The sequence below is a fragment of the Oenanthe melanoleuca genome, chromosome 9 (genome assembly GCF_029582105.1).
Source record: "Oenanthe melanoleuca isolate GR-GAL-2019-014 chromosome 9, OMel1.0, whole genome shotgun sequence".
Lineage (NCBI taxonomy): Eukaryota > Metazoa > Chordata > Aves > Passeriformes > Muscicapidae > Oenanthe > Oenanthe melanoleuca.
The window spans coordinates 6,091,362-6,114,039 of record NC_079343.1 but is presented as its reverse complement, the minus strand read 5'-3'; the positions used below and the strand labels follow the sequence as shown (position 1 = coordinate 6,114,039).

Genomic DNA, 22,678 nt, shown 5'->3' with positions numbered 1-22,678 from the left:
GCAAAGGAAGGAGGATACTCTGATATCTTAAACTAATAGTAACACTACCCTCCTCTGAAAAACCAAATTACTCAAGCTAGTAAAAATACTCAGCTTCCTATTACAAAAGAAACAAACAAAAAAAAACCAACTACAGTATATTATGAAGTAATAAAAGTGCTAAGAAACACGACAAATCAGAGAGCAACTACAAAATCAAAAGTTCTGACAGCCAAAAAGAGGAAATCAGATCAGAGTCAGAAGTCAGAGGCACTTATCCATAGAAGATGGGTGGTCTTCTACATTAGGAATCAAATATAAAGCAAGAGCTTTGAAACTACCCAGATCAGTCATCCTTGAAATGGATCCTTATGACCTACCTGCTCTCACTCTCATCTTATCCATCTCTATGTGCTTATATACCTAAAGACAAGCAACTGCTTATATACAGAGCAGTTAACACTACTGCATCTTTTTAATAAATGTTAACAGTCAAATTTCAGCACTTCCCTAAAGAACACATAACTGAGGCTACAAAACTTAGCCACTCTTGCGGCTCTCTGGTTACCAAAGAGGTAGTGGTACAAAACTGTAGAAAATGTCAGTGCTCTGAAAATGGTGCATGCTTTAAGAAATAGGTAACACTTAACAGACGGCAATCCTGGATTTAACAACCTGTCTACTTTCAACAGAACATTGGATGAAAAAGCATTTTTTCAAATTTAAGACAATTACTGGGCATGGACAGAATTTAAACTTTATGCTGACACAGCATGCTTTCACAGTTTCTTTCTCTGTGTCTTAGGTTACAATGAAAAGGTGTAACCAAAGCTATGTATTCTATTACCATCTTCATAAGCTATTAAAATAGGTGAGGCAGTGTTCTTTATCTCCTCCATGATTCATCTGTGGTAACTCCTTCTGGGGGACTCTCTCCACTACAGGGTCATCAAGGCCTCCCTCCCATGACCTGGACTCACAATTACATCATCTCATTATGAGATGCCCCACCCAGGGGGAGGAACCAAACATTCCTACCTTTACATACTCTGAGGCTTGGAACACCAGGAGAGCACTACAACTGGATTCCCAGAGGACAAGAGCTCAATAACCATCACTGGAGCTTCAGAGAAGGACCAGATCTTTCTACAGGATCACCACATCAACAAAACCACATCCATCACTCCAATGGGACTGTAGCCACCATTTAATGGGACTGCTACCACCAACCTGACCAACAGAAGGTCAGGTCCTACTCTCACTGTCAGTTTAAGTCAGAGTTTCTGTTCCATTGCCTTTATTTTAATTTCCCTATTAAACTGTAGTTCTGACTCAATCTTCAGCTGGTTTGCTTTCAAACTAGTACACTCTAAGATCTACTAATTTCAAATTTTGTTTTTCTTAATGGAAGTATACTCTTTATTATTCTTTAGACTAATAACAATCTAAAGATTAAAAAAGAAATACAAACCTGTTCTTCTTCTGTAAAAGGTACAAGTGCCAGTGGTGGCAGGGGCTCCTCTTGTAAAATAGGCAAAAATTCCTTATCCAGAAGGTCTGAAGGTATCTGTATGAAAAAAAAGAGTATTTTACTACATGCAAGTATTTCCACTTCAGGGATGATGCCACACACACCGATTCACACAAAAATTTTATTCTTCCAACTCTGTCTCCATCTACCCAGTATTTCTGGTAACTCTTATTGGGGGTGGGTATAACTGCTGCAAGTTTACAACCCTCAGAAAAAAAATTCTTATAAACAAGACATCCAAAACATCACCCACCCACAAGACCACAGACATCAGAACTCAAATTTACACACTACTGCAGCTGAAATACAAATCAAGTGACATTCATCTGGTAAATTAAAAACTATGACATTTAGCTTCAACACATTTTATAGTCAGATTTTTTAATTTACGTAACTACCACCTACAGTACAGATGTTGTATTTGATTTAAAGTAAGCAACTCAAATCTACAACCAACCAGGACAGTAAAAAAAAAAAAAAAAACCAAATCTCAACCAACCAAAAAAAACACCAAAAAGCCAAGTACAATGAAACCATAAGTATAGATAAACTAGAGAACACTAATGACTTAAAATACTGATTTTGAATCAGAAGCTCCATGAATAGATGTGACCTTGAGAATGTGGGCAAGAACCTCCAATTACATACAGCCAAGTGAGCTCCAATTATGCCAATGGATAACTGCTTCAAAAATATTTAATACATTACACTACAGACGTTTTTTCATTTAGATACATGATAGCAGAAGTCTTCCTGCTTTCAGTCTCTCTTTTGATTAGAGATGCAAAAGCTTAAAAATATTGCTGACATCTACTAGCTGACTAGAATCACTGTCAAGATTCTTCTCAGTCTTCATAACTAGAATCACTCAACACCCTGGTAACATGGATATCAAAAGAAAGACAAACTCTAATCATAATGCCCTTCTGGCAAACACATAGAAAGAAAATATTCTTTTGGACCAGTCATAACAATCAAAGAACTTCCTGTAAAACAGGATATTTGAGGGTTGTTCTGCATCAGCCCCAAGAGCAGAGGCCTCAGCATCATCTGACATAAACACAAACTGCAAAAAACAATGACTTCTGACTGGCTGACCTATTCAAGCACAACATGAAGATTTAAATCGCAGTTTCCTGAAGTAAAACAGGACAGTTCTGCATGTTAAAGCGTGGCTTTAAGTTATACCACACTTAACAGACCTAGAAAAATCTCTGACATTCAATGCCCTTAAATCCATTTTTAAGAAATGCAGGGCTCCCAGCATCGTATGAGAATGCCAGCACAGCCAAGGCAGGATAGGAACATGAAGCTGTGTGCGCACATCTCCATTCCAAGCTCAAGGTAAAATCTTGACATCATTTCTTGCAGTCCCTCCCTCAAGGGTAAGCTCTCAGGGGAATTCAGACTTCCAAGTCTGATACAAGAATAAACTAACCACTGCCACCATCTGAAGAAAAACCCAATGTTTACAATTGCAAATTGTATTAATCATTTGCCTGAAACATCCTGAAATTTTGTATCTTTTACATCACTGAGAACCTTTGTTTGAAGTGAAACCAGAAGGAAGTTCTTGATTTTCCATACTGCTCTTATGCATTGCATGTAATTGTTTGTGTCCAGAGATGTGAGCTACCTGAATACTGCTCTCAATTGGGCTAGTTACCTACTACAGTGAACTAACTTAAAATGGGATAAATAGAGACCTCTTGCTTTTTTCCCCACAAGATCTGCTCATATGATTTACTGCCTGACTTTGTAGCTGAATCAAGTAACTATTATGCACTACATTAAATAAAATCCTACTGAGGCAAGCAAATCTGCACAGCTGCAAAGAGACTTTAACCCTCAGTCATCTGTGGCAGTGGGACTGATTATGGCAATCAGGTTTTTTTGTTCTCTGGGGTACAGGAAGTTACCCCTAAAATGTGGAAAAAAAAAACAAAAACACAAAAACCACACAAACAAAAAAAACAAACAAAAACCCCAAAAACATAGGAAATCTGGTAAAAGTGCAATCCAACAAGTGCACACACTAAACCCTCCCCCCCACAATCAGCGCTCTTCAGTCTGGGATTGAAAGGGATACATGAGTTCTTTGACCATAATCACAAAATATAAAGAACTATCCTAATCACAGCCACCTTCCTCTTCCAACTCACCTTATTATCCTTTAGAAAAAGTGCCAACATTTCTTCTCTCCCATAGCGATAGTCTGCTAGTTTGTACTTCGGCAAAGCTGGAGACAGAGGAGGGGATGTCACACTCCCGCCACTAGACAAAGCTCGCAGCCTAAAAGAAAGCAGAAAAGCAATGAAAACTGAACTGAGAATATCTTCACCTGTGCTACCATCCCTCTGCACATTTACAGATTTGACACAAGCAAAATAAATACAATACTGAAAGTAAAGACATTAATAGTTTAACTTCAAAACTTTAAATCTCAGTGTTTCAATAGAAAGAGTGGAAGAACTCGTTTCACCCACAGTCAGGAGAGTAAGAAAGAAAAAACTCCTATGAGCACATCAATGAGTACAACTTGTCCCAGGAAATCTCTTATGTTGACTATACAGCAAGCCACTATACCCCTCTAAAGCCCTGCCTCAGCTATTTACACAGGCTGCACACAAATCAGCAGGACATCTTAATGACAACAGCTTCCTTTTGCCAAGAAAAATTCTTACCACACTAGGAGAGTGCAGCAAGTATTAAGCTAAGGAAAGAGTTTATTCAGAGGTTTCATGAAATTTACCAGAATAGCACAGTAAATTTTATAGCAAAGTTTTTCTTGTGTCTCTGGAATCCTTCCTTACCACAAATCTCTTTTCCACAAGTTAAAATTAATGGCATTTTTTTTCCCCCTTTAAGGGTGCATATACTATCAAACCATCGAACTTAGGCTATGAATAAAAGAAAAAATAAAATTAAAAAAAAGATATATGTGCAAAATATAGTGACACTCTACTTTGGAGACATTGGAAGTGGCAGTATAATAAATCTAATTTATGCTACCACGTTTGTTCCCATCCCACATAGGTACTCAACTGTGTACAAGCAGCATCTTACTGTTGTACATTATTCTGACTCAGCAAGTGAATTAGTCTCATTCTACACAGCCACTTTCTCAGCTACCCAAATATTTGGTATTTTGAAGTTTGAGGAATGTTTTACAAAAGGATATTTGTGTCAAGAAACAAAACCCTGTCCATTTTCTTACATCATCTTTGATGGGCAACTTAGACAAGTAAAACAGTAAAAGCTGTTCTCAGCAATCAAAAAAAAAATCCTTAGAAGGGAAGTAGCTCTAAACTAAAACAGTGATTCAGAGGCTACCTTTCACCTAATTACTGAAGTATGCTTCTATTTGTTTTATTGTTCTTTAAACAGAAAAAAAAAATAATCTGCAAGTCAAAAGTTGATCTTATTTTTTCAGTTTGGTGCCACCCTGTGGCAGTTTCTCCACATATCACTTCCAAACAAATTGTGCCTGTGGAAGAATTATTTAAAGGAATTGATGGCTTAGTGCAATGTTCAACACCAATCAGATCAAACATGATCCAGAGAATCACTGTTAAGTGAAACAGCAACTTATGTGACTAGACCACAACCCAAAAGAAAAATTATAAATCTTATGTTGCATTATTCCTGTAAAAATAGACTAATTTACTGAAGTATAATATATGCTTTCATACATAATCTACTCTGGTTTCTAAACTAACTGGAGATTCACTATGACAGTCCTCTCACTACAACACAGCAACTAAGTTACTGTTGAAATATATGCTTTTTTTAGAATTGTCTTCCCCGTTCTCTTTTTTTTTTTTTTAATATAACTTCGGCTTCCATCCATCAAGAATCTAATCATGTCTGTCTCTTACACTGATGAGCACTCCAGCACAAGATATCTGCCTGGTGGGTATATTTATAGATATTGATAAATTCATTCTTTAACCTTCTTTCACTCTAACAAAATAGACTCAGCTCTCATTGTTTCACAGGCTGCAAATCATGTCTTACTTCTTCACTGAATCCTCTCCAATTTCTGTACATTGTGTATAGAAATGTGTCAGCAAAAGTGAATGCTATTCAAGTAGCAGCTCTATCATATGCCATGTAGCAACTGTATTTCCTATAACCACTTTGCATTCTCATTCACACACTTGGGGATCAATCACTTCAGAAACCACATCACTTCGAATTCTTGTTTGTAACTGAAGTACCAATCCTTTAACAAGAAATTGGAACAAATACTGAAAAATCACACCTGTGCAATTGCTCTTTAGCAAAAGCCAGGACAATGCACATCAAACAAGCTGTAAAACTAATAGCTGACAAAATTATATGACAGCATGGATTCCCTTGAACACAATAGCTCTCCTTTCTTGACACTTTTCAATACAAACGTGCAGGACACTAACACAAAATTCACACTTTTACCATATTTCATACAGGGACTTTTTTTTTTTAACTGGGAAAAGAAAATGCTTGCTTAGCTATAGATTTAAGTATAGTGAGGAGAATTTAAAAACTTATTAATATGCATTGCATAGAAAGACTGAATAAGCACATCTTCAATTATTCTGTGCATATCTCTGAGATCATAAACATTATTCCTCCCTCAAATGCTTGGCAGCAAGGTAAATATTATGCATTAACATAACAAAAATCCCAATTCAATTCATACACAATGCCAATTCACAAAATTAAGACTAATTTTATAGTATTGCTTTAGATCACAGGCCAGGGACTGATGTGAAGCAGGACAAAACACCAAAGATATTATATGCCATTCAGTCCCATAATCAATTCTGCTCCAAAGGGAAAAAAAAATCTTTTAGACGAGTTCTGGAGTTTGACAAAACAGACAAAACTTACCATTCAGGCCCAAAGTTAAGTGTCTGAGTTTCTGCTGCCATTTCTTCCTGTTCTATTCCTCTTTTTTAAAAAGTGTGAACCTGAAAAATAAAAATATTTATTATGAAAACAGCTGGATTGATACAGTACTTCACAGATTAACTCAAAATACAAAAGCACACCTGGTCATGCAAAAAACTGAAAAAATTGACTACATCATTGAAATTTTATTTAAGGAATCCTTTTCAGCTTTCCAACACAGATTGATTTAGTAATGTAGGAGCAACTGCATCAAGATTTCTTCTCTAAATCCCTCTTTTAACAGCTCAAACAGGACACTGGATTAGGGTATCTGAGGAAACAATTTGTACAAACACAGAGAACTTGATGCATAATCCTCTTCTCTAAGAACAGTAATGCTTAATTAACAGAATTGCTGCTTCCTGACAATTACAAGAGGATAAAAACCCCACTAGAATTACAGCAAGACAGATTTGCCAGCTGAGTGGCAGAGTATTCAAGAATTTTCCACTGCTCATTCTTGAAAAATAAGCCTTCTAAAGATTGAAGTACATCCAATTCTACAACATCCTCCAAAATTCTGCAGGCAAATGACAATATTTCTTTTATTCTTGGTTTTATTTAGGAAAAAAAGATGCATAACTTCAGACTTCAGCTAATTTCATTGCCATTAGCCAAGGTAGGTCCTGCAGACACTAGCAAAACTCAGGTCAAGTTCCGACATACCCAGAGGGTATGGATAAGAGCACATAAAGTCATACAAGAGGGAAAGAACAAGACTAAGATAAGGCTATGAACTTTTCCCTGACAGAACCACGTCCAGCCCAGGCAGTTGTACAGAAGTGTCTTTTCACACAATAAATACAGCTTCCCTTTCCTTCCACCAGCAGCCGAATCCTAATTTGCACAGGAAGATAGCTTGTTTTTTTAAAATCAAACACACTGTAGGTAAAGCCCAAGAAATAGAATTTGAAGCATCATCTGCAGACACTGGTTGATTAGACTTCAAGAACCCATAATATCAGGGAAGGAACTTTGCTCTATGGGAACCACATCCTGCAGCAGATCAAGGGACTAAGTAAAGAAGTTAATGAGTTTGTCTGTACTTTGCATGAAAAGGTGATGAAAAAGAAAAACAAAATCCAGGGAGACAGAAGAGGAAAGGGTACTAGTTACTGAAAAAAACCAACATAAAATAAAACAAAGGAAACTTTTTTTCTTATATACATTCCACATTATTAAAGAAAATAAATCAAAAGCCTCAAAGCTAGAAAATTACAAAACATACTAAAACCAAATATGCTAGAACTGCATGAGCTGATTTTACCCAAATATTCTGGCATAAAATTACAAATGCTTATAAAACTCCCTGCAGCCTAAGCCCACCAACTAACATCTGGCCTACATATTTTACCAACATGCCATATCTTCTTTATCCCATACACAAAGTAATTTATATACACATCTCAATGTTTTTACTTTCAGAATAATTCTAGACAATTAAATGGAATTATCCCTACTACCTGCACCAAAACCTAATACAAAAACACCCATATATTCTCCCAGGCCTAGTCTGAGATGATTTTGGTCTGATCTGAGTTGCCTTTTTGAAGTAGCTGACAGCTCATTAAACCATTCAAGGTATATCCATTCATCATCCTGCAAATCAAAATAAAAGGTGAGGTACCCAAAGACAACATGCAGCAGCGATAGGAGAAAATATTGTGGGGCAATTAAAGTAAACCACTGTGCACACTTGGGCAGAGACAAGCCTCTAACACAATTCCTAGTAGCCTTAACGGGATGGTTGTCCCTCCACTTCCTGCATTGCCTGTAATCCTTCTGCTGGGGGTGGGGTGGGATGGAGAGTTTTCACATCAATCCATGTGCATCACCAGGGATGCCTGGGATCTTTAACTCCTACCACCAAAGCTAGTCTAGTATCAGTAATAACAAAGGCTGGCACTCACGGTTAAACAATGAAAACACAGCTGAAAAGCATCAGATACAAGGACAAAGCACTAAAACCCAATTAGGATCAAGTTGTTCACTGGTTCTGGACCCACTTGGCCCTACTCTCCAGTCTCTGCATTACCCTTCCAAAAAACTGAGGATGGTGTTTCTTTACTAGACTCATTAGCAGCTTAGTACCTACAAAAATCTCATCCCAGTGAGCTGCTAAATGGCTTTCCCTAGCCCTCATTCTGGCCACTGCACTTTGTTTTGTGAACTCTTCTGTATTGCATTCAAGTTAAGTTACTCCATCCCTAGAAGTTCTGACTGTATGAATTTTGAACTGAAAACAAAACAACTCTAAGTGAATGAAATTGTACTGAATATATCCCCCTCAAAACCCAAAACAGAATAAACACAGACGTGCAGATGATCTGAATAGGTGTGACAGGTGAACTGAATAGACAATATTATCCAGAAATAAAACACACATGTCAAAGAAATTACAGACAAGGCTGAAAGGAAACCATTGAACAAGAGGCATCCTGGAAATGGGCAATGATTTAGGAGGAGGGCAGAGAACAGGGAAAAGGCTCAGAAAAGCTAAGACAGCAAGTGCACCAGAGAAAAACATGAAAGCCACGTGAGAGCAGATGAAACAGAGGGAGTGGAAACCCCATGCTGCTTCCACTGGCTCTCAAAGTGGCAGCCAAAAGGGCAGAGTGTGGAAGCCAAACTGAGAGGAACCTCTGACAATGACTGCACACCACACCTGGTTTGTGTGCAGGAGAAGCTGTACTAACTGGAAAGGCAAGTTGAAGTGAACAAGGCAGCACTTGCATCACAGGAGGCAAAAGTCAGGGTGGAGCAAGGAAAAGGATGAGGAATTCAGAGCAGGGAATGAATGATCACAAACTTAACCATTTTGGCTAAGCAAAAGGCATGAACTTATCACATCTTTACTATCTAGATCACTTTCTTGGGTCTTAAAATTCAGTATTAGTAACAGAAATGTTGATTTTTGTCTTTGTTAAAATGCTGTTTCTTTATTAATCAAGGATGGCAAATTACAAAAATAATATATACCTAATATTTTCTCCATGATAACATTTGATGAGGGAAAAGGCCCTTTTCTGAACAGCTAGTTTTGTGAGTTGAGGTTTTCTACAAATCAAAGACTATTGATTGCTCAATCTCCACAGTCACAAATTTTATATGGGCAAAGAGCACACAGGCAGCCTCAAGCTGAAGCAAGAAGCTGAGGCAATACTTTGATAATGGTCAGTTAACACCACTGCTTGGCCAAGGTGGCTACCTGGTACCTCCCATCACTCCTCCAAATAGGAATATTTTTCCAAAGTTTTCTTCAAATAAGATCAATATTTGATCAAGGTGGCAGTGCAACTCTACAAACAGTTGGGGATTTCCTGCACATTTTTCAGGAAAAATGGAATTGGCTCGTAAATTGGAATTCGGACCCCATTTTCCTGGGGGGACAGCCACAACCAGCCACCAACCTGTCCTCAGCATGCAGCAGTGAGAAGAGAAATCATATCAACCCCACCAACAACCTGCAGGCTGGCAAGGGGGTAAAAAGCCCTATTTTGCCAGCTGTTTGGTACTTTGAAAGTCACAAGTCCACCCTCTGAACAAACTCTAATCCAATAACATGAAGCCTTTAAGTAGCTTTCACTCACAATTAACAAGTAACGTTATACATGCAGAAGCTGCCATCAGCAACACTCATTTCACTGGTTCACTTCAGGAACAACAGTTATTTTACCAAGCTTACAGTTTTTTCCATTATTTTTCAAACTCACTATTTAGTACCTTAAAACTGTATCAAAGCCCTCAAACATCTGCTACAGACACAAGCCAGAACTTGATTCTACTAGCTAGATTTATGTGTTAAAATGCGTAAGATGTTTCAGTTGAAGGTCTACAATTACTGTGGCACGCTTTGCCCATAAGCTCTGGTATCTTATTTAAAACATACAGTTAGCTAATAAATATCTAGATAAAAAGCTGTTTTCAGAGATTTGACAGATCAAAAATACCATGTTTTCCAGACTTTGCTCAACCTCACATAATTGTCATTTAAGGTTCATTTGTTACTGATGGGCACCTGCATCAAGATTTTCAGGCAATGTTAAATTCCTACATTTCCATTACAGAATTCTCTCAGCTAGCAGCACGTGACTATCTGTTCTCCTTTTCTGGGCAGAGACTACCAAGACAGAGGTTCTTAGGATTCCAGGTTAAGCCTAGGCAATGGCTGCATTCGGGTCTGACCATCTAATCTTTTCTGCCGACAAAATAACAAATTAAAGATTTGGACTGTCATTGCAATATATAGCTTTGGGGCCACCGTGCGCTTAGGTTTTTTATTAACATTGGAAATGTAAACCTTGAAAAAAAAATATATACCACTGATCCTTCCTATACGCAGCTATTTTATTTTTAAATGGTCTACTTTTTGATTAAAGATGTTTAGGAAGAAAAGTATCCTTTCCTTCCAAGGTAATTCTGTTGCTACTGTAGGTCTGAAAGAGCCTTTTAAACCTAGAAATTGGATGAAAATGTGAGAACCAAAGAACACAACAGAAATCCAACACGAGCAGATTTAAATGCAAGCAAATGGGCTCTCCTTAAATAATTATGGAGAAGGAATTTAACAGCAGTGTTCTGCCATTCAACAACCACATTACATCAAGATGAGAAAACGTCACCTTCCACAAGCAAGAAAACATTCCATAGGCAGCTACTAGAGCTTGCTAATGTCAGTGCCAGTATGTGGTTTTCTGAAAAAAATGACAGGTTGACTGAATAATTAATGCTGATTTTCTCTAATTCTTGAAATATTAAAGATGATCCACAACTATATCCAAGCCACCTTTGAAGTGCAATGGTAAACAGGATGACTCAGGTAGCTACACAACCTGTTTGATATTAATCACTGGCTAAAGCAGACAACACTGATTAAAGGACACTGACATAATTAAGGCCAGGCAACATAGATTTATGGAAGACATGCAATCAAGATATACTTTTGCAAGAGAAGAAATGTCATTGCTTGAGAAAATAGATAAATTTTAGCTTCTGCAGGACATTTCAATTCAGTAGAGTTAAAAAGGGCAAAGTAATTCAGAACCACACACAGTCTCAAATCATCACAACCTAATTTTTCTTCTCTTCTAAAGAATCTAGAACAACCCACCTCAGAACAAAATTCTCAAAACCAAGTAAAAGGTAAGAAACTATCTTCTACAGAGTCTGCAAAACTGGCCACAAAACTTCTAAAATTAAGGATGACAAACCGGATATGGTAAATAATGGAAATGACACATCATCAATAGTACCATCATGAATTATTCACTGACTCAGGCCAGTATAGCAGGTTGCACTGAATAAGGCAAAGTCAAGAGACTCCCAAGCTGAAAACACAGGTGGATACATCAGAAATGCAAGACTATTCTGGAAAAACACAGCGCTGAAACTATGCTGAGATTTATTGCATTAATCAACTGAAAGGGAATGTATGATACAACATTGACTAGAAGAACTGAGCAAACACACTTAACCCTGGAAAAAGAAAATGCAAAGTCAATATATATCAAATATTACCACTGAAGGGATACAGGGTCCTTTCTGTTGTAAGAGGCAAAAGAGCTGATAAATCAGGTGTTCAAAAATTGATAGAACCTGACAGATATGCCCTACAGTGAGAAGAAAAAACATCAACATACTAAACCTCTATTTTTTGAGCTTTGAGGGAAAAAAAAAAAAAAAAGGTATCTTAGTCTATAAAGGATCACTCAGGTAAAAACATCAGAAGACCCCAGTTTATTCAGTGAAGGGGCTGAAGCAAGACATTCAGAGATAATCAACAAAGTTACCCAGTTTTAGATCAATATGAAATTATTTTCTAATAAGTACGTTCTAGTTTAAGCAGAAAATTAATTTAAAAATATGTTAGTCACATTATACAACAAGATGTCAGACAAGTCACAGGAGTCCCTTCTGTCTTACCAAACCTGATTCCTGATAAATGCAGTGAATTTTCCAAGGCCTATCTACCCACACACCAAAAAGTTTTTCCTAAGGGAGCAATGTCCAAACCATCCACTTCTCCAGAAACTACACACGCCTCTATAATTACATTTACATTTATTGATGTCTTGAAGTCTTATAACCTCCCTGTCTCAAACCCTTGCAAAAGCGCTTAAAACTCTTGGCAATTTCTGGTCAAAAATTGTCCATGATGACCTCAAATGGCACTTTCCAAATGGCACCCCTCTGCACAAACGCACCTAAAGCTTTATGGAGCACCTCAGCTTGCAACATGTTGCACCCTAGTCAAGAATGACAAATAAAAGTAGCCCTTCAAGGATAGAAATGACACAAGAGACTAACAAGACCTACACACCTAATAACCAAATCCAAGCAAAACTTAGAACATTAAGTAACACAATTCCAGATGTTCTCCTCCTTTCCTGCCTACTGTTGTGAACTTGGTGGTTAGAAGCAGGCTGGAGAGCTATCCACTTCTTGATTCACCTGCAACAGCCAAATGTGAATGCTTTTCCCATTTTCCCCACCAGAACACAGCGTGACCTCCACCTTTATTACCAGCCAAAGGCAGATACCAGCGATTAAGCTCCAAGCAGAGTCCGGGAACCACACCCTTGGCCCTGCCACTACTGGCTGCAACACAAATGCTTCTCATTCCAAATCCTATCCCAAAATTCTGCAAGTGCTCACTTTCTAGCTAAAAAAATAACTTCTACATCTGTCTACCTCGCACATGGAAAACTTGCTGGTAGATAACTATTTCATCTGTGCCCTTCCACACAGTGTGACAGAACAAGATGCCAAGTCTGTCTATCTGCTCCCCAGCAAGGCCAAAAGCTTGACTGTGAATGCAACCAAAACCCCACATCTCTACCTCTCTCCCACTCATCACACACATTATACAGCCCATACATATTTTCAAAGTGGAAGAATGCAGCTTCAGACTACATTCACTGGAAACAATCACTTAATTAACAGATCTGGGTTGCTAAGAGGCTTCAGGGGGTCGTTTTTAAAATGTCATTTAAATAACCCGCTTCTCTGGGCTTTGGAAATTCTCTTGCTTTATTCCTTAAGGTTCTCTGCTCATGCACTTTTGAGACATCCTACACTTCAGGAAACAAACATTCAACAGTGAGTGCTTAATAAAATATTCTAATAGAATCAGAATGTGTATCAGACTGCATACTACAAATGAACTACAAAACTCTAACAGCTTATCCATTTTTGCAAAATTTGCTTAAAAAATTCACTTGTTTTGATCTAAGAACCATATCTTTGTAAACTGACTTGTGATGTTAGTTTAATTCTGGCCTTAGCACTCTTAAAAACTAGTATTACAGAGAAAATCACATATGCAGATGATTCAGTATTAACTAAACCTACCATAAAAACTTCCACTTGTTTTAATGGTGGTTGAATGGGGCCTCTGATTTATTAAGACAAGTTATGAAATTTTTTTACATAAAAACCTTGCCATATGCTATTCCATGATCAGTCTCACTCACTTTCTGTCATACAGTCTAACACTGACGTAAGCCCTGCTTTGTGCAGGAGGCTGGAGCAGACAACCACGAAAGACTCGTCCAACTAAATCATCCTCAGATTCTAATACATGGCTCAAAAAAAAAACAAAAACAAAACAAAACAAAACAAAAACAAAAAAAAAAAAAAACCAAACAAAAAAAAAAAAAAAACAAAAAAACAAAAACAAAAACAAAAAAACAACCACCAGTTTATAAGTCTTTTACTTTCCAGCCAAACCAACTCCCTGTCACACAGCATTCTCTGGAGTGTCCAAAGCGTGTCACTCCCTTGTTTCTTCCAGTCTGAATGGACATACCACCACACATGGATCCCACCTGCTTTCACTAAACTGATCTACCCATCTACAGCCTCCAAGTCTCCCAGTCACACAAACCAGCATGTTTATCATAAAATACTACTAACAGAATGCAATTTACATTTATTGTCAGGAAGAAAAGGAACAAAAAAATCTGTTCCACTGCAACCAGAACCTAAACCAAGTATTTCTCTACTGAATAAAAAGGACAAAATTTCAAGCAACAAAACACTTCACAAACTGCAGCACATCATGCTTACTTTCACTGGAATAACAGCTATTTAACAGTACAAAAATCTTTCTAACCAATTTTTATAACCGTATATGTAAGCTCACTTATCTGTTTATAATGACAAAATACATATACAAGTAGACCTACCAAAGCCATCGAGTTATTGTTATTTCCCTAGATTTTTTAAACATATGGGCAAAGAGAGAAAATTATGATAATGCAGTTTTAATTACTAAATGAGATGATCAAAAAGCAGTAAGTGATCCAAAAAGCAGTCAACAACACAATATTTTAAAAAAATTCTCTAAATATCTATCAAAATTTTTCACTGACCTACACACTTTACAACCTCTACACAGCTCATGGGATTCCTTCCGCTTTTCCCTATAATCCTGGGGTCTACATTTCCAGCTTCTATTTATTACAAGCTTTAAGGATTACAGGAGAGACTCACTCCTGAAAAAACACACTTCGATTTCATCCTTGGGAAAAACTTCAGATGTATCAAAAGAATTCTATGCATCCTTGCCATTAAAAAAAAAAAAAAAAAAAAAAAAGAAAAGAAAAAAAAAAAAAAAAAAAGAAAAAACAAGAAAACAGGCAAAGACAAAAATTTCAATGGCAGCCTAGTTTAATCACCTTTAGAGGAAATGGAGTGAAAGCCCTCCCTCTGCAAAAAAAGAGAAGTGGACACGTTTTGTAATCAACACACAGTGGCAATCTCAGCTCCTAACAAAGCAATGTGAAGACTTCAGCCTTGCTACAATCTCCAGCTGCCATCTGAGCTAAACAAGAAAAATAATATTAAACATCCCCACGATGAACTGGTTATTTATATATATTCACACACATACTACCACCAACCACAAGAGGGCCAATGCCATACAGACCTTGTCACTTAAAGCACTTAATTCTTAGTTCCATCCATAACTTAGGCACACCTTGAACAAACTTGCTAAGTTTTTTCACTTCTGGTGATTTTCAAGCCAGATCCCTTATGCAAACAAAAAAAAAGTTCCAGCGTTGAGGGCAAGAGATACAAGGAGAGTCTAACCTGGGAAACTTTGATTCCCCAAGAGCAAACCCCATCCTCCTGCAGCATATCAACTTGGATTTCAAATTGCACTCTATGAATTAAAATAAATCATCGAGAAAACCACACAGAGTTCCTTTCAAGGCAAATGGTTCCTCAGTAAACAAAGAAAACAGTTTCTCCTCACCAAGGCATCTAACGGCTCTCCAGCAAGCTCTGTAAGGAGAAGGCTCCCTTGCTCTGCCCCATAGCTCTGCCTATAATCATGAATTAAACATAGCTTATCTTCACTAATCTTTAAGCAGAAGCACTGAAAGGGAAAAAAAAAAGCAAAAAAAAAACCATAAAAATTAAGAAAAACTGCTAGAAACTTTTTTTTCCTAAATCAGACTATGGGAGAACTTAATACCATACTTGAAAAAGTCCAAAGGAAGAATTTGAAAGGCCTCAATGAAAGAATAAGGAACATACATATGACAGTTACATGAACTTTGCAAGACCACACAAAAGTAGGTAAAACCACATTTCACATTCTTAGTAATTAAAATAAATAAATGAAGAGAAAGGACAAAGGGGAAAGCACAGATTACAGCGCCCAGCTCATCTTCATCAGTTATTGCGAATTGTTTTCCCTTCTAGGTTTAAGAAGAAAGATCTTTCAGTATAGAGATGTACCAGCAAAGCCTTCAGCCACTCAGCTGTCCCAACAAATTGTTCCATGGGCCTCTGGGTGATTTTTATTTCAATGAAGTATCTATAGATCTTAAAAAACTGCCCATTTCTTTTTCACATTCAGGTATGAGAAACTCCAGTTTGTGACAGAACCTCATTTAGACAACTGGCCTTAGCAGAAAGATACAGTAGTGCTTAGTCTCCACTCTTTAAAAAAAACCCCAAAACCTACACTGCACTCCCTTTTTATACAGTTTTTTCCCCAGCTGAGCAGTAAAACAGTAAGGAAAAAATTACAAAGCCCTCAACTGTCTATTTACAAGCATTTTTCTCACTTACATAATCACAGGGATCATAGCTTTATTTTACTGTATGTTTTAGAAAGGCAAGCAAAAATGCTAATTGGAGCACCTGAGGATATTTTACAATCCTCAAGGTTGACACCTGTAGCAAAAAGAGGGTCTGCAAGAGTCCAAGTTTTAACTGTGGTATCAATTTTTTTTGTAAGCACCCTGTGAAACAATTCCTTCCTGCTCCAAAACCATGTCATTTTAGCTCTACGGTCTTGCTTTAAAACACAGGCTCAAGAAACCATCCAGAAAAAGACCCCAAAAGAAATACAGCAACCAGGTGTCCCTGACACGTTCCTGTATTCAGAGGCTGGAGAGCCTGAGAAGTTCTTAAAACCATCCAACTTCAGTATTTACACAGAATATTGTCAGATACTGAAGCAGTTTATCGAAGTCTCAACATAAAAGGTGACATCCAACTTCTAGGGTTAAAACTCTGCCTTCTCTTTAATCCAGCTAACTATTAGACAGAAACTTTATTTTTAAGTCACACATTAATTGAGAAATTAACACCAACACAAAGCCACTGACGTCAACTGACTTGTAGAACTACATGAACTTGGGGAGCAAAGCAGGTGCAGAAGGGGCCATGGGCACTCCAGCATTTCTGCTGGCACCCCCAGGATTAATTAGGTCACACATTTTTACACCAGCATCAGCCAGCTGCTGAAAGGATACCTATTCAAGTGCATGGCAAAAAAACCAACACCACATAATAATAATGCTCTTATTATCTACTGCAGTTACCACCCAATAACAAAACTTAAAAATATCAAAACAAAGCTTTTGTTGGTGACAACTGCAACCAATTTTGTTTATGAAGGTTTCCAATTATCACACTGTGTATCAACCAAATGCTCCATTCACAGAACAGTAAATTAATTTTTGTTTATTAAAGAGTTTCTTAAGAACAAAAGCAACCAGCAGAGTCATAAGAAAAATAAAAATTCACACGTACTTTCCAGGAACTTGCCCAAGTCAGCTCCTGAAGCAAGAAAATAAAATGAGCAGCAAGAAGTTAGATAAATATAATCAGAATTCAAAAGTCCTTTTCCCATCCACCCAAGCAAACAGATATTCAAAAATTATAATAAAAGCAGCACACCACGAACGTTGAACTAAACGTTACTGGGGAAAACATGGATTTTTATTCCAGAAGCACTACTTGGCAATACCTCCTTTTGGCCTACACCTTGTCCCAATTCAAAGTGTAATCACAGAAAACTGAAAGAGCCGTAAGTGCTCTGTTGACACTGAAACTACTTGTCTTGGATCAATACCAAACGTACACAATTCTGATCGATGCTCTCTTCAGCCTGCCAAGGCCTCTCCAGTCAAACACTGCCGGTCACCGCTGCTCCCAAACCCTGCTGCCTGCGCGGGGGAAGGCTCGGAGCTCCCTCCTTCCTCGGCCAGTGTAACCCGACAGGGCCGGGCGTGCTCGAAGCGGGGCTCACCGCGGCGCTCCCGCTGGGCTGGGAGGGGACGAGCGAGTTCACAAGGGTCAGTGCGAGGGGAGACGGCCCCGGAGGGCGGTGAGGAGCCGCGGACGCCCCGCCGCCGCCTGACAAGTACCAAGGACCCGCATGGAGAGCTCAAGGCCCGCTCGCCCCAGCTCCAACGACCCCTGCAGAGGCCCATGGGGAGCGCAGGGGGGCCCTGCGGGCGCACCCCCCCTCCCCCCTGGGCGGCCTCGCCTCCCGGTTAGGCCGCGGGGCGCCTCGGTGCTGCGGCAGCCGAGGCGGACGGAGGCCGCCGGCAGGGCCGGTGGTCTGACGGAGCGCGCGGCGGCGGGGCGTGGCGGGGGCGGCCGGGGCGGGGGCGGCCGGGGCAGCGGCGGGGCCGGGCGGCGGCTGGACGGCGTTACCTGCGCTCCCGGGCGGAGAGTCCCTCACAGCCGCGGCGGCTCCTCAACCCAACAACACAAGATGGCGGGTGCGCCGCCACGCAGCGTCACGTGAGGGCGAGGCCACGCCCCCAGGCCCCTCCGCGGGACCCGGATGAGCAGCGGCTCTTCCCGTCCACCGGCTGTGTGACGTCACCGGCAGAGGGGCGGGACTCCAGCGCCCCCTGCTGGAGGCGCGAGCCCGTGCAGCACCACCGCTTCCCCTTCCCCTTACAGCCCTGAGGGAAGATGGACGGGGGGGGCGGGGCATGGCAGAGTCGGGGGCTCCCCGCGGTTCCCGCCCTGCCCGAACCCCCGGTAATGAAATCACTGAGTCAGTTCCCCTTGCACTCGGCGCTGGTAAGGCCACACCTTCAGTTCTGTGTCCAGTTTTGGGCCTCTCAATTCAGCAAGGATACTAAGGGACTGTAACGTGTCCAGAGAAGGGAACGGAGCTGGGGAAGGGTCACCAGTCTGACGAGGAGCGGCTGAGGGAGCTGGGGGGGGCTCAGGGGGGCCCTTCTTTCTCTCCACAACTCCCTACGACAGGAGGGTGAAGCCGAGGGGGTGGGGGGGTGGATTGGGCTCTGCTCCCAGGGAACAAGGAACAGGACAGGAGAACATGGCCTCAAACTGCAGCAGGTGAGGTTTAGGTTGGACACTAGGAAGAAATTCTTCACAGAAGGGGTGATAGGCATTGGAAGGGGCTGTCAAGGGAGGTGGTGGAATCCCTGTTTCAGGAGGTGTTCAAGGAAGGCCTGGACGTGGCACTCAGTGCCCTGGTCTGCTTGACAAGGTGGGGATGAGTCACAGGTTGGACTCGATGATCTCAGGTCTTTTTCAACCTGAATGATTCTGTGATTCCGCCACCCTTCCGCCGCTGTCTCACACACAGGCGGCCTCATCTGCGTAGCGTGGCTCCCAGCCTTAACTGTTTCCACTGTGTGGTTCCATGAGGCAATTCTGCTCTTTCGGTGGTCACAAGAAACTCTGTGAGTAGCCACCGTGTGTGGGCATTCAGAGTGCCCAGGCACCGAGGGCTGGACCTGCTCTTGCCCGGGCACTGGAGGAGCCCTGGGACACTTTGCCGTGGGAGTCACCCTGGGAGGCAGCGGCAGCTGCTGTTGCTGCTGTCAGAGACAGGCCATTAGATGATACATATTTTGACTCTTCTGATGGAAAAACCAGGAGCTCAAGGCAAACTTTCTTCAGCTAAAAATACCAGTTTATTTTTAGTCCCCAAACCCATATTAGTACATGATGCAGAATAGCCCCATGTGGTTCCTTCAGCGTAAAAAAACTATTCTTGGCTGTTACGCACTGCTGAAGGTATAACCGCTTTCAGCCGAAACAGTTTCACTCTAATCACGATGTCAGCCACAACCCATGTAGCTTTCTCCATCCTCTTCTAGGTGAATAAATACTTGTCATTGTGTACTGAATGACAGCCAAAAATGATGCAATTATGAATACTAGTGATTCTTACAAGCTAATGGGTTGAAAGCCTGTAATTCTTGGGGCTTATTTTTAGCTGAGAGCTACATAGGACTACCTCACCCAAAAACCCTAGAATGGAATTTCTCCATTAGGAGGCTGGTATGGAAAAGCAAAGCTCCCTAGAAAAAGACTAGCCTCTGATAAGCTGCATTCAATTCCCCTGGTTGTTGTCACACAGTTTGAGCCAATACTAATAATGATAAAGAGAGAGAGGGAGGCAGTGCTGCATTTCAAGCTGTCAGTGAGAACTTCCAATTGCAGAAGCAGCTGCGCCTTGTTATTCTACTTATCAAATGTGAGTTTGAGCACTAAAAAATATTTTCACATGCTCTAAGACAACCTTTATCTGAGATGGGAGATGTTTAGCACTTGTGGAAATTTTTTTATCCCAGTTAGCACAAACATTATATTACTGAAACAAAAAAAAAAAAAAAAATCAAATGCAAGAAGCATCTGAAACATGCCTCATCTGCAAAACTTAGCATTTCTGTAAAATACCTCAAGGAAACTGAAATGACAATTTTTTGGTAATAGCAGATGCATCTTAAATCTTCCACAACTCATTCAAGCAGAACAGGGAGAATCTCATGAAAATTCAAGACTGTACCCATGTGGTAAAATTCCTGCACGGCTCAATGACAGAATGTCAGCTGATATTGTGTAGGTGTGAAATCACCCCAGCAGCCAGTCTGGGTACCAAGGGCATGATGTACTTCAGAGCCCTGGATTACTGCACCAATTCATCCACAATATTAAAAACCCCAAGTGCAGGGAAGTGGCATCCCCAACAAACTATGAACTTTCCTTACCAAACCCCTGTTTTCACCCATTCTGGCTTGGAGGCAAGAGCTTGCTTCCCTCAGTACACTGGTAGAGCCATGAACACAGAGCACATCTTTGAAATGATAAATGATAATTAATGATCACAAAGCAGCCCAGAAAGTTATGTCACAGTCATATTTCCCCTTGCCACTCCTGCATTACTTGGAGAAGTGGTTCCCCTGTTTGTTGAAATAACCAGGGATTTTGTCTGGGAAGAGTCAATGTCTTCTCAGCAGCCTCTGTTTTCCATGCCCTCATTTTTCACATCCCTAAAAATAATGAAAACAGCAGCAAAGCAGGCAAACATCCAACTGCAGTTTTTAAAGTCAGTCACTTCAATGCATCTGTCACCTCAGGTGGCTTGTGCTGAAAGACCGAATACCACAACCAATCTGCTACTTCAGCAACACTCAATTACTTTTAGATGTCTTGGATTTATTTGGACACTCCCATAAGGTTAAAATGTTATTTTGTCACATTTAATCCTCACAGATAAACCCTGAAACTTGAGCCAGGAAGAGCTTGATCACATCATTTCTCTTTCTCTCCACTGTGACCATACTGAGCTCTTTAAGTGACACTTCTTGCTGCCATAAGCTGTCCCCTGCAGTCAATGGCAACGACTGTGACTGGAGCAGCTTTGAGAAATCCACTGCAATTTGAGCATCGAGACAGGCTGAACACATCTGTGGTGCTGGCTGAAGTGCTACAAAATCCCTTCAGGGACCAAGGACTACATGAAGTTTCCATTCCAGGTGAATGACTTGAGGCAAGTATTTGTCCCTTCTGAGAAAGACCACTAAGTGCAACGCACTTTTCATCAAGCTCCTCTACTTGCCATTGCAGACTTAAGAATCACCTGGGGCATGTCAGAAATACCGGACAGGCATCACTAAAGAGAGCTAGGATTGCCAGAACCTTTGAAAGCCACCCGTGGTGACATCAGGCATAAAAGGCCAGAGCATCAAGGATTGTAATAGATAAATTACAGGTAAATACAACTAAGCGTTGTCACATGGTTTTAGGTGGGAGATCCAGCTAGACAACTTCTCTTTAGTACTTCTGTATAACCTAATGACACTGTTATCTAATCCAATAATTGCCAGTAAAACAGAACAATTTAGAAAGCAATTAATTTCCCAATGTCCATTTTTGCAAAGCTAATTTCAAAACACACATTGCTGCAACTTCCAAATAAGTGCACATCCAAAAGCACTTATTGTTCACTGCACTGACTGCAGGTGCCAACTAACAGCACCTGTTTGAATTGAGCAAAACCATAGACAATGTTCATTTCCTTACTGAAACTTGGCAGCTGGAGTTGATTCTATTAAAATACAACCACTGGAAAGCCTTTTTCCACCCTTTTCTCCTGCAGCCCTGGGCTTCTTACCCAGCTGCATGTGCAAAGCAGTACAACTCGGCAGTGCTTGCTATGCTGTAATGAAAAAAAGAAAACCAACACAACAACAAAAAAGTCCCCGCAAAAATCAAGAGCTGCCCTGTAGCAATTCTACTGGGGAAATAGAGACTAAGGAACCTTCACTCACATTTTACCTGACCTCTAAGACCCAAGAACTCACAGACACAATGAATGTATCAGCACAGAGCAGAGCTGCATGGGATAAAATACTTATGGCTTCTGTTTTATCACTGGACCTGTAACAAGGCATGGTTAAACCTCTTCCTGAACCCCCTCAGTGCGGCCATGCCAGCAAAGCTTAGCAGATCAGCAGTAATAGAAACAAAATGCTTGGACACATTTTCAGAAATCCATGTTAATTTTCTTTTTTCTCCCTTAATAAAGGCAGAAGCAGGAAATGTAAAGGGAATTCTAGCTGAAGCAACCTGCCCAGCTCCCAGCTGGGGCACTATGTGGGCTGAGACAGAGGCTATTTTAAGATAAGGGAAGGCTGACAACCTTCAGATGTCAAC

The 22,678-nt window shown here is 40.3% G+C and overlaps 1 protein-coding gene and 1 long non-coding RNA gene across 14 annotated transcripts in view; one reads left to right on the top strand and one right to left on the bottom strand.

The window, feature by feature from the left end:
• GIGYF2 (GRB10 interacting GYF protein 2) overlaps window positions 1–18,579 on the bottom strand; it is a 72,393-nt gene extending 53,814 nt beyond the window's left edge. For 4 of the 13 annotated variants that reach the window (XM_056498817.1, XM_056498814.1, XM_056498819.1 and 1 more), the window contains exons 1-5: window positions 18,407–18,490; window positions 17,829–18,014; window positions 6,386–6,465; window positions 3,673–3,802; window positions 1,451–1,546 (exon numbers count right to left, since the gene is read on the bottom strand). In XM_056498817.1, coding sequence (XP_056354792.1) covers window positions 1,451–1,546; window positions 3,673–3,802; window positions 6,386–6,426 — 267 coding nt within the window. In that variant the 5' untranslated portion in view covers window positions 6,427–6,465; window positions 17,829–18,014; window positions 18,407–18,490. Of the gene's footprint in view, window positions 1–1,450; window positions 1,547–3,672; window positions 3,803–6,385; window positions 6,466–17,497; window positions 17,525–17,828; window positions 18,015–18,406 lie in introns of all 13 variants that reach the window. The other 9 variants (XM_056498810.1, XM_056498815.1, XM_056498820.1 and 6 more) reach the window with 4 other exon arrangements.
• Window positions 18,549–22,666, top strand: LOC130256813 (uncharacterized). The gene is made up of 3 exons (XR_008841189.1): window positions 18,549–18,784; window positions 21,236–21,498; window positions 21,590–22,666. It is a non-coding gene; the product is annotated as an uncharacterized LOC130256813 (long non-coding RNA).
• The last annotated feature ends 12 nt before the right edge of the window (window positions 22,667–22,678 follow it).